General features: G+C 48.9%; 1 protein-coding gene across 1 annotated transcript; it reads right to left on the minus strand.

Moving 5' to 3' along the window:
• Window positions 1–252: 252 nt before the first annotated feature.
• Window positions 253–12,097, minus strand: INKA2 (inka box actin regulator 2). The gene is made up of 2 exons (XM_059831230.1): window positions 12,059–12,097; window positions 253–2,158 (listed from the first exon to the last, which is right to left on the minus strand). The coding sequence occupies exons 1-2, from the start codon at window positions 12,092–12,094 to the stop codon at window positions 1,166–1,168; spliced, it is 1,029 nt and encodes a 342-aa protein (XP_059687213.1). The 5' UTR covers window positions 12,095–12,097; the 3' UTR covers window positions 253–1,165.
• Window positions 12,098–12,720: the final 623 nt, after the last annotated feature.

Raw genomic sequence — 12,720 nt, forward strand, 5'->3', positions numbered from 1 at the left:
CCTCTCCTTGAATGGAAACTCTCCTGGCTGCTCCCCAAACTCCCCGGTCCCGGCTGGGAACAGGCTGACACAACCCACACGCGCTCCCGGCTCCAACCTCTGCCAGCCAAGCCGTTTGTGCTTGCTCGGCCAGGTTTTCATGGCGGTGAAAACCCAGAAGCTTCTGCGCTGGAGCGAAGCGGGGCTGAGGGTCGCCCCAGGATGGAGACAGCCCCACGGCACGCTGGAGACTGACGCCACTTTATTGGTAACTCTCGGAGAGCCGGACACTGAAGAACTTGGTTCTGTCAAGACGAGGTTTGTACACAACAGCAATAGGAAACAACAACAATAAACATCTGTTGCAACTTTGTATCTCAGTGCAGCCTCAACAACAAACTTTTGCAACATTGTATCTGGTGTGACCTGTGGGGCCAAGGGCACTGGGAGAGAAGCAAAAGCTGCAGAGAGCCTGGGGGTCACAAGCTTCCATGAAAGGAGCCTTGCATCCTACTGGTTTAACTGGCAGGGGAAGGAAAGATGCTGGGAGCACAACGGAGATGCAGTTTAGGGGAAAAACCCCACAGCTGAAATGCAACAAAGCTGGGGTTCAACACCCCCACTTAGCAATTGTTCAATTCTTACAAATTCAAACTTACTTCTTTCAATTTAAATAACAAGTGCTTCAGGTACAACACTTGAATTGCCTGGTTTATAACCCAGTTTTAAGTGCACACAAGCAGGAATAGCTTTTTTAAAAAAATTATATATATTTGCACACTTATACACACACATGCACACAGTGAATTTTGTGCTGCAGCTATTTTAACTAGAGATGACGGAATGGGCCTGAAGTGGCTATCGTAAGCCAGGCTCCAGGAGCTGGTTGTCTGTGGTACCACTCTCCCTAAAGCTGCTAAAGATTCTGATTATTTTTGCAAATATCAGTCCCCAAAAGTCTCCCCATGTGGGGCTGTGTCAGCTGCTGCTCGGACTGCCCTGGAAGGTGTAGTTCTCTGCAAAATGCCACTTGCAGGCGACTGAAGCCCACAGCACATTTTGCAGAGGACTCCTCTCACCTCAGTCCGTGTTGAGAGCTTAGGGGTCTCCTGAGAAGACATATACGGCCTCCAGCTCCTCTCCAGTGTGAAACAAATGCTCCACAGAGCAGAGAACAGTGACAAACTCAGACCCAAACAGCTGTATTGATGTCAAACCCAGACTGGGTGTAGTCTATAGTATCGTGGACTTTCTTGGTGCCAATTTTGGGTTTCTCGCTATTGCTTTCTGCCTTCGGGCACCTCTCCACTTTGCTGTGATGGTTCTGGATGTTCCCACGAAGCGGGAAGTAAAATGTCCCCTTGAGTTTGTTCATCTTTTTGGGCCTCTTAGAAATTTCGGGCTGTTTGTCTTCAGGCGGAAGCCAGCAAGGTTTCTCCTTGAGAAGTCTGTCTCGGTCTGGCCGAACGCTCCTCAGGAACTTCTTGAAGATGTTGGCTGTGAGGGAGAACTTCCTGCAGAGCTCCTGGGATCTGCTCATGGACAGGGACGCCTCGCTCTTCTCCCCCTTCTTATCTAGCTCTGGCAGATCCAACCAGTTCCCAACCAAGTCTGCAAAGATGTTATCCCCCAAGACCAGTGGCTGCCGATTCCTGCTCTGGGACATCAGGGAGGATGTCCAGTCATGGCCATCGTCACACCCCGGGCACTCCCGGCATGCTGGCCACCCCTCAGCTGTGCTCTGGCTACTGGGCTCGAATGTCCTTGGGCGGATGTGCTCTGCTCTGATCAAGGTGGAGGAAGGTCCCTTCGGGTGATAAATGTCCTCACCACAGAGGCTCCTGAGGGAGGAGGGGGTGTCTCTAAGGTGGTCGCCCTCCAGGAGCACAGCGGAACGGGGCAAACCCACCGGCCGTGGCACAGCACACGCGAGGGACGCGGGGCTGTGCTCCTCCGCTGACACCTCCCCGCACAGCTGCTCATCCTGCTGGGTCCCGGGCACGTCTCTGCTGCTCCGGCAGCACTGGTGCTGCTCAGGGCCAGAAACGGTGCTTCGGCTCCCTGAGATGTCCAACTGCTCCAAAGCTGTCTGGACCTGGAGGAGTTTCAGCTCCTGCAGTGCACCCATCATGCAGTTCATCTGCTCGTGCAGCCCGTCTCCGACCTCCTTCATGGATAGCTGCAGAGGGAAGGAAGCAGACATCGAGTCAGTGTCACCAGGAGAGAGAGAGAAGTTTTCACTGAAGGGCAGGAGAGCTGGGCTGAGCGGCTTGCTGAAACATTGCCTCTTCCTACTGACTATATTTTTAGATGCGTCCTACCTGTACTATGTCCATTTCATGGAAGAGCAATTGGATATTTCTCAGATTTTCTAGGAGTTTTCCTCTAGGAATAAGAGAAGCTGACGAAAGGAGTGGATTTTTTGACCTGACAACAAAAATAAATAGTTTGACTTTCCATTAATTGCTTGGCAGAAACCCAAGGTGTAGAACTATAAATGGTTTTGGCTGCCTCCAGTTTTAGCATATTCTTCTGCTTTTCTCTCTTTTGTGCCCTGTAACTAACTGAAATCAGGAGTCAGAATAATGAACAGAAGTGCCTTCCACAGACAACCTTGTTTCTTTATCTGAAATGCTAAAGTAAATTAAAAATAAACCCCAGTAAGAATCACATTGTTACTATAAAACATGTCTTCAGATCTTAATATCCTCATTATAGGCACCTCTCACTAGAGTACAAGCAAAGACATCTCAATGCACTTGAAATTTTGTACAAAACAACAAACTCTAAAATTACTTACATTAAACTAGCAATCTCTTTGATTCCCAAGCTAAGACCTTTAGTAGCAGTTCTGCTTTATCCCTGAACCTCGCTATAAAGATTTAACTTTCTATACTAGACTTAAAATAAGCAAGTTATTTTCCAGAGCCTCTAAATTCTCCCCTCTTCTCTTTTGCTCTGTTGCTTTCTCTCTCCCATGCAGGATCTGGATCATATTCCCTAAGTGGCATCATAAAACAAATGGGCTATACTTTCCAACAGCTGCCACTTTTTTTTTTTAGCAGGGAGGGGGAGAGGGGAATGGGCAGGAGAGGGGGAGAACAGCAGGGGACGGCAGGGCTGGAGGTGAAGACATGTCACATTGATGTAAGGTGGTTTGCAGAAGAGATTACCACTGTCTAGGGAAAGCTTCAGCCTATGCTGCCAGAAACAGTTTAAAAAGCTCATCACAATTTTTGTACAGCAATAGATCTCAAGCTTAGGGTGAAAAAGGACAGATGCATCTTATGATCAGCTTTACATTATCAAGCTTTACTTTTTTGCCTCTCCATTTTAACTAAATTAGTTCAATTACTTGCTCTGTTTCCATTTCTGTAACTGGATTTGATCAGTGAGAAAGAGCAGTCATCAAAAAATTGGATCCTCTGTAACAATCTAGCTCCATAAGTGGAAGGCTCCTCAACAGTTTCTGACCACAAATCTCCATTTCAAAACCCAGAACCTAAAACTAGCTGGCAGATTACAATGATTTTTCAGAGCTTCACTCCCAAGAAGCTTACTTATCACCCAGAATGAGCACACAAGCTACGAAGATATGGAAAATCTGTATTTAGCTTCCTGATTACACTATCAAGTGTCTCCAGCTATCTAATTTTTTAACATCAGCAAAGAAACCTCTACTTCTGCAGACATGCAAATAACGTCCCACTTACAGACTAACCAAGCTCTTGGGTTACCCGTACAAAAGCTGGGGCCATATGCTCTACAAGCCGCAGACAAAACTATCACCTTACCTCTCCAGATTTGCTGTAATGCTTCTCGTCCTAACCTTTCTCGTCTTATTAATGGAAGTCTGTTTTATCTGGGGCTTTGCAAAAAGCTGGATTTGGAGCCAGCTTGGCCCCTCATTGGCCACTTCCCACCAAATCCCCTGGCTGGCGCAGCGCTGTAATCACGGCACGGTGAGTGACGAGGGTCCTGCAGTAATGACTGGGCTGATCAAACCCTTGGCATATGCTGGACGGCCCCGCTGTTCACCTCATTGATTCAATTAACTCCCCCATGATGGGTGGTATCATTACAATGCATGCCTCATCCAGCAAGGCTCTATTAAGCATTAAAATTTCATAGGCAGCATTTATCGTCAGTGTGGTCCTTTCTCACAGACAGATCCAGTCTCCCTGCAACGAGCAAAGACCGGAGCCCCGAAACCTCAGACTCCAGCACTTTTCCTTCTGAACAAACAAGCTGGTTCTGCCAAACCTGGCACCAGTGCAACCTCGAGAGCCTGAGCCACTGGAAAAGGAGTGGAGACATTGTCATCTGTGGAAACACTTTCCCCTAAGTGACTAAGAGGTTTGGCCACCTCTCCCACGCTGCCTGCACTGAGGGCTGGGCTGAGCCGTCCCCCTTGCAGCAGAAGGGGAGAAACAGGTACTTTTGGGGCATGACTCGTCTGTCCAGTTTCAGCAACCTGCTCTGGGGTGGGATGAATCCTGCCCTGCGGCCTCAGCATCCCTCTGGCAACATAAATCCCACCATCAGTAAGAGAGTTTAAAGATCCTGAGGCTTTTAACTCTGCTTACAAAGACTGCTGAAACTTCGGGTCGTGCAAGTTAAAAACCCCCGGCAAACAACCCCCTCTGCTTCATCTTTTGATCTTCGTGGTAGTTGTTTGCTCTCCTACGGAACTGAAGAGTGAGCGAAACCCAGGCCAAAGTGAAGCCACTGCCTGGTGACCAGTCAGTCTGCAGGGGCTTGGATTTCATCCACTAGAAATTACCCTGTGAAAATTAAGAGTACTCACCCTGGAGAGAAAACTGGAGAAAAAAAAAAGTTTCTTCCCCATTGTCTAACAGCCACTGTCTCCTCTTTGCCAAGAAGATCTCGGTTCTCCCGAGGTCAGACTGGCTTCTCTGAGACCCTCCAGAAAAGGAACAATCTCCCACAGAAGAGACCCCACCATCCTGGCAAAGGTTCAGGATTGAACTATCTGGGCTGCTAGAGGAAAAGAAGTTTCTGCGAATAATTCAGCAGATTGGGCTGAAGTCAAACAGATGCTGTGACTGCAAGGCGATGGGAACTCAAGGCTGAAGGGACAACCCTTGTAGCCTCGCTGGCTCTGTGGTCACACACTTTATGTAGTGGAATTTGTGATGAACTAAAGTGCAATTTCAAACAGAGCGTGAATGTGACACAAAACCCCAGAGAGCCTTAATTTGGCATGGAGAGAGACCCTGACCGTACTTGCTGGGGTTATGCAAGTGACATTATGTAAGCCGGCCACCACGGGGCATCAGGAGATGTTCTGTCTTGTGCGTGTTTGTGAGCTCTAAATCCCAAAACTGTTGTTGCATCAGCCCCACTCTCAGCCGAGCTGCAGAGCAGACTGCAGGGGAAAATGGCATTCGCTACAAAACTTCGGGTCTAGCACAGACTTTGCTCATCAGCATCCTCCCTTCTTCTACCTGCTGCTCTCTGCTCAAGGTGCACAAATACATCAGCATTTCAGGGGACTCTGGGTGTCCAATTTGAGATACTTTGTGCTTCAATACCAGTGGTTGTTTGGCCCCTCTGCTTCCAAGACAAGCCAAATTAGAACTATGACAACTTGCAGGTGTTCAAATTTATCTCTACAAAACAGTTAAAAATCAGATGGCTCAAATTGGATCCCATTATTCTTCCTGAAAGTTTTGCAGTCCCTAAAAATTGGCATGAAAGTTTTAGTCTAATTCTGAACAAGCCGACACAGATGCCTTTTACAGCCGGACAAGTACGCGCAGGGCCGAGCACAGCTGTGACGTGCGTGTTCGACTTCAGTGGCTGGGATTCAGTGTGTGATTTTAGACGTTTCTTTTTCCAGCAGTAAGGTATTACCTCCAGATCAATCCTCCTGTGAAGGCATGAACAAGGCAGCTCTGGCTAAATGCTCCTCCAAAGGAAAGCTTGCTCAAACTACAGCCACCCTGAACACTGAAAGCTGAAGTGCAAAATTCAAAAGCTTTTCAAGTGATCATCAAGGAATGTTCAATGTGAGGGGAAAAAAAAACACCCCATAAACCAACAGTGAGTATCTTGCAAAACTGGCAGAGTTCAAATATGTGGTTTTGGTTTTTTACATAGAAAATCTACCATTTTGAGTGGCAAAGGCATCACTTTGTAAGCCATGCCTTTTTAATGATTTCCTCAAAAAACTTACTCCCAGAACTACAACCACAATTGGTTTACACAGTTTATAAATCAATAATCTTCCACCACTGATTAACACAGCAAGACAACTTGCCCCAAGGAACATCCTCTAGCTGTTACTGGCATTTTATCAAATTCAAAACCAAGTACCAGAGATGTACAAATAAGGGAGATTTCGCTTGTAACTCCCCACTTCACAGGGAAATAAATAACTTTTTTAACCCACTTTGGGAACTAATGTTTTCCTATTAGCATCTACATTCGCGGAGTTCTCAGAATTCAGCTCCCATCACTGCCCTCGAGGCACAGCCGTCTGTATTCCCAGCCCATCCGCACGCCTGGCCTGCCCCGGACTGCAGCAGCTTTGTGATGCTGACGGGAGAAAAGGAAAAACCCAGCTAACACACCATGGCTTTCAGCTGAGCACAGAGAACTGAAAAGAAGAGCTCGGAGCGTGTTTGTCGTAATGAGGAGGAAGACAGATGTCCAGCTCTTAGGTAAAAGAAACGCCAAGAGAGGAAGTTATTGCTAAGAGGACAGGAAAGAACAAATGGCAAATAGCAGTTCTTAATAATAGTGCTGATAGGCAACAGAACCAGCAACAAACAATTGGTATTTAAAGAGGATGACATAATAGAGACAAAAATTATTTTAGAACTGCTGAGCTGATCATATTGTTTCTGTATTTTCCTTTGGGTCACTAACTAGATTAATCTTCAACAAGCCTGCAATTGTGGCTGGGCATAACTCTTCGGAGTGCGCTGCTGCACGGTTCACAGAGAGCTGCTTTCCAGCTTGGTGTTGCACCTTTTCCTTCCCTTGACGGATGCCAAGGGCCTGCAGTTTTCTTTTTGTCCTTCCACTTTATCCCAAGAATTTAAAGTCTCTTTTTTACCTCTTGCCTTTCCAGAGTATTTTAGGTGTAAACTAGGATGTTAACTGTGAGCTCACAATTTATCTGAAAGAGGAAGGATGCTGAAACTTCACCAAAGATTTTTTTTTTCCCCAACAGTTTAAATAGATCTTAAACAGCTGTTAACCACGAAAGACATGGTTCACATCACTCAATTATCTTCCTTACTCAATTGCCTTCCTTTCCGTTGCGATGATACTGTTCTGTGCTTCTGAATCACACTCGCTACATTTAAAGGCAAGTTAGAAAATCAATTCTCTACAACCAGGAAATAAATGGACCAAAAAGAACTCCAACCTTCAGACTTTTACTCACAACCCAGGGATAAGAGAGACCACAAGCCTCGATGTACAGACTGACCACCGAAGATGATGGTTAGAAGTGCCAGCTTTCAGCCCAGTGGTCTGCTTCACCGGGGGAGCTGGTCTTTAACGTTCCTGAATACGTGCAGCTGGGAGCATAAAAAAATCCACCCTCACCTTTACGAGTCTTCTCTGGAAATAAACAAGTGGACAAAGCCTGTGACTGCTTTTTCTCTCCCCAGGTTCTAAGTGACAGGACATCTGCTGTCAAGTTACTCCTTTGCACCTTCCCCTAAGGCAACACCAAAGAATGAGATTCCGCGATAACCACCCAAGTTTCTAATGCTATCTCCAGCAGCGATGGGTAAAGCCACCCTTAAAGGGATCATTTTATCGGCAAGACACAAATGGAGCTGCGTGTTTCCACCTGCTGGAGTTGGGAGCGGTGACGTTAGCCCTTGAGGTCTGTCATTTGTGCCTACTCTACTGCAACTCACAAGAGCTGCTCCTTCAGAAATGGCAGTACTGAAAATACAGCAGACTCCTTTTTGAGCATGACACCGTCACCGGAATAGGACCCAGTGTGAGACAAAGAGTAAAAATATATTTATATGTATTTTTCACTCAGACCAAATGTTCTATTCCTGCAAGACATTCATAGCAAGAAACATTGTCTACCAGGACATAAATTAATGTAAGAAGGGAGTCAGACTCTATCAAACTCAATAATTCGATGCATTTATGACGAATGTGCAGGGAGAGCATTCAAAAGTTCAAGTCAGAGTGGTAGGGTTTATTTTAAATACCTACTTTAATTCTTTTCCTCCTAGGAAAAAAGCAACAGAAAACCCAGAAGTATCCTGGATTCCTCAAGAAAGACCAAAACATTGCAAAGTAAAGTTACAACTACAGTTAACTTGACTGTTACCCCTTGCCCGTTACAGCCATACAAACCCCAAGTGCAAGATAAATCTGCCCCATGAACTCGCCAGTCCCTAGCTAGATAATAAGTGATTTATTCTTATTGTAGAAGAGCCTCGAAACCCCAGTCTCGGGGTACGTATGCTGATGTTACTATGTATAAATGCAAACAATCCCTGTGTCAGAAAGTTTACGGAGGTAATGCCATCCGCAGTGTGAGACACGGAAATGAAATTCCTCTCTGCTAATCCCTGAGCAAGACGATTCTTGTTAAATCTGATCTTCCAGCTGAGATAACATTCTGTAACTCGGAAAGCGGACATAATACTTCCATGCCTCAGAACGATGTTTGCAGGCTCCGAATCCAGACGATAAAGTCAAGAGGACTTTTAGTATTGGGATTAATTGCATCAATGGAAGATTCACAAGCTCTGTGGCACATTTCACAACTGCTATACGAAGGACAGATGACAGGAGGGGAGAAGCACAACTTATTCCAACACCAGACCTACAAACCAGCACTGCATATTCTCACAAACCACATTGCGTCCATAAATCTCCAGGGGCTTTCCAGAGGAGGTGAACAAGGTCTTCAGTATTTTCTACATACAGTGACTGAGGTGCACAGAGCTGGCATGGCTTGTCCAGAACGGCTCCACAGCCTGGTGTCAGCACCGGGACAAGGACCCCGGCTTCGGCAATCAATCCGACGGCAGAGCTGCCCCCGATCCCACGCCCAGTTGGGATGAATGGCTGTGTCAGCTGAGGCTCTCCTGGCTGTGAAGCATTTGCCTGTGGAAGCTTCTGAGTGAATTCCGATCAAAAGGACACCACACATGCCAGAAACTATCAGCTTACAGTGGAAAACATGCAATTGGAATAGGAGATCTCTCATTGACTGAAATGGGTCAGATTCATTCTTGGGAGCCATGGCAGAGCTTTCCTAGAGGTAACACGGAGACCGGTGTAAGCATGCCCGGACCCACGCTTGTCTGTGGCATGTCTGGCAAAGCACGGTGCGATCTCAATGCACAGGCTGTATGTTGCAATGTCGGGGCACACCAGCAGCCCAAAACAAGCACATGATTATTTAAATATGTTTTTAAGACACAAAGCAGGAGAAATAAAAATCAGAGCTGGAGTCCTCGAATCCCACAGTGGTGGGGGATAGAGTTGCACTTGAAGATAACCTTTCCTTGGGAACTGGGCGCGGTGCCAACATCAGCTCTTTTTTGAGAAAATCCCCTCCTCAGAAGCAGCCAAAAGCTGCAGTAGTTTACACGGAGACAAACTAAACTTCTGCTAGTCGAATGGCCCCTAACTTTCACGCGTTACACTGACCAGTCTCAGCTAGCCTGGTTCCTCAAGTCAGGCGTTTTTGCAGGACAGCCCTGCACGCCACCCCTCTGCCGCTCAGCAGTCCCTCCCACCCGGCCAGAGCTGCTCCTTGGACATTGTGCAAACCACTCTGTTTCTAAATTCGCAGTGATGCCCTGGAACTGGACTCCTGTTCAGCTGCACACAGGGTGGCTCATTGTCTCGATCCGGCCAAGTCCTTCCCACCATTCCTCCCGCATGATTCTCGGTTCTGGTGCATTTAATGTCTGCCCAGTAATGAAGAAAGTGGTAAAGAAGCAGGGTCAAGAGGTTCAGTTCCCACTCACCATTCAATGCAGATGGTCCCAGCTGTCTATCGCACTGCTTGCTGGTCTTTAAAGAAACATTAATCTATTTTAATTCCAGGCTATCGCAACAGTATGGATCTTTAAAAGCTGTTATTGCCCAGGATATCATTTATGGTTGTTTTAATTAATACAGTCCTCCTACCTTCACTAAATGCAATCTGCAGCTCACTTAAGCTGCTGATGAAAGGAATTGTTTCCGACAGCGTGCTGTAAGGCAGAGGGTCTCCCCGGCTGTCACCCTGCGGGCTATCCCAGCACGCCTGCGCTCGCAACAGCTCCAAGACTGCACTCTCGTACCCTGAGGACTGGGTGTTGAACTAAGTTTTTAAGTTTGAGTAACAAAAATTGGGGGGTGACAACTGCCCCTTCCCAGTTTAAGCCAAGCACATACATGCGTAAATCTTTGCCAGGCTAAGGTCTTGGTTTATTAATATTGTCACATTTTTACAATTTAAAAAAATCTATTACTGCATTATAGCAAGGGTATGAAGAAAACCAGAATTTTCTCATTTTAACTATTTTTTGGTTTTCATGTTAATTGTGAGGGATCTGCCTTCCTTTCAAATATCTTCAAATTCTTCAGAAGTTATGCTGTGCGCTACAAAATAGGAATGTTTTAGACTCAAGGTAAAGGTGTGATGTTTAGGCTTCTGTACAAAATACTGTTCAGATAATGAAACTGATTTGTTTAGAAGACAAAATACAGATTTAAGAACCTTATTCTAAGCATGCTCTTTTGAATGTTACTGTTTTTACCCATCTCACCTTCCAACTTGTTCAGATTTTAAAAATCTTCCAGACAATATTGTACATGTCCTGGCTTACAGTTTGCATTTCATTCATCACACCCCGCGTACAGCACACCAGTGACTCTCATGTTCCTTTGTTATAGTTTGTCTTCCAGCTCCTCTGTTTGCTAGAGAAACACTGGTAACGCTGGCAGGTTAAATGTCACATTTATTGGGAGTAAAGCACTGCTGCCCAAGCTCGTGCTTCACAAGACGCGTCCGATCTGCAGGAGCCCAGCTATCTCCAGCGCAAGGGCGAGTCCCCCATCCTGCCCTGGGCACAGCTGTGACTCTGCGTCTCTGTATCGACTCGAATGGTGTTGCTTACATGGGAAACATTTCCTGTAATGCAGGCTGGACAGCAGTACCTATATAAGCCCATGCTGCAAAACTCCAGTTAGCACAAGTATCAGCTGAAGTCAGCGTCCTATTAAGTCCCAAACCGGGAAGCTTTTGTGCCTTCAGAAACTTCACCCGCCGTTTTTGCTCTGCCTTGTCTTCCCCTTTTGTTCTCGTTACCTATTTAGCTGAACAACGCGCTGCTCCCCAGCCAGACCTGCTAAGCACTGGAACCCGATTTTGGAAGGTATCAGTTCTTCCTACTAATCCGCCCCTCGCAAGCCCCAGTGTACCAACCATACCTTCTGGCTTGCGGGCAAGCCCAAGCAAGTTCAGCGAGTGAGGTTACCGTCTGAATAGGAGCGGGAGGAGGGAGAAAACAGTGCTGATTTACGACAAAGGGTTTCCTATTAAAGAAGAAGTATTTTCAGAGGGTATTGGAGGTGGCAAGCGCACGCTCCCTTCGCATCATTTTGACTCCCGTAAACTTATTCTTATCGGAGATTTCTGTAAACGTTTGTGTGATTTCTGATCTTCGCTGGCATCCTTTCTGCAACGCCCCCCGAGCCCCCCGTGCGCTGTGTTATCTCCCGCCGACGAACGGACCGGCGGCATCCGAGCAGCCGGCGCGGGGAGGCTGAGCCCTGCCGCCCGACCCGCGGCGATGCAGGAGCGGGGCAGCCGGCGGGGGCACCCCGAAGGTCCCGGCCGGGCGCAGGCTGGATGTGGCCGGGACCTGCCCTGCCCCTCCCGCCGGCAGCTGCCGTCCCGCGGCGGAGCCCGCTCCGCGCCCGGCCGCCTTCGCACCGGGCTGTTCCCCCACAAAGGGCCGAGCCCCGCCGAGCTCGGGCTCCGCGCACCGCGCGGGCACCGCCACCGCAGCCCGCGGGACGAGCCCCGGGCGGGGGCGCGGGGACCCCCGCCCGCCCGCCGCCCCCTTACCAGCTCCTGCCTCAGCCGGCGCAGGTGGCGGTCCATGGCCCGGCTCAGCGCGGCCCCTCCATGCGAGCGCTCCGCCCGCGCAGCCACCCGCGGCGCGGGGAGGGGAGCCGGGCGGGGGGGCCGCCGCGGGGAGCCCGGGGGGCGGCACCGGGGGGCGGCGGCTGCCGGCGGGGCAGAGCCCGGGCCGCGCTGCCGGGCGGCCGGGCCGGAGCCGCCGTGCGGGGCTGGAGGGCGGCGGCGGAGCCGCTTCTCCGGCCGGCGGCGCGGCGGGGGGGCGCGCCTCATGCCCACGCCGGGCGCCGGGGCCCGGGGGCCCTGCTGCGAGCGTCGGACGGCGGGAGGCTTCCTGCACGGAAGCCAAAGCAAGCCCAGCGCTCGGTGGCACCGCTGGCGGCGGAGCGGGCGCAGAGACCGGTCCCTTCTCCCCGCAGAGAAGTTGGCCGGTTTAGGCTGTGGTGGTCCGGCTTCTGCACGTTGCTCTGCAGAGGCGGTCCACCCCAACAGAAGCACGGATTAACCTACATGGCCTTAATCACCGCAAATTGCAAAGCCACCCAGTTGCGGATTTTCCCATTTTGTTCTAACGGGGTCCGGGTTCTGCGTGAAGGCACATCCCTCCCGGGCCAAACGCCCTTTGCCACCGTGGGGGTGTTACAGGTACC

The sequence above is a fragment of the Gavia stellata genome, chromosome 30, assembly GCF_030936135.1.
Source record: "Gavia stellata isolate bGavSte3 chromosome 30, bGavSte3.hap2, whole genome shotgun sequence".
Classification (NCBI taxonomy): Eukaryota; Metazoa; Chordata; class Aves; order Gaviiformes; family Gaviidae; genus Gavia; species Gavia stellata.

Coding starts and splice junctions, on each gene's coding strand:
- INKA2 (XM_059831230.1), bottom strand. CDS start 12,094: ATGGACCGCCACCTGCGCCGGCTGAGGCAGGAGCTG. Junction 2,159..12,058: donor GCCGGCTGAGGCAGGAGCTG/GTAAGGGGGCGG, acceptor TTCCCTCTGCAG/CTATCCATGAAGGAGGTCGG.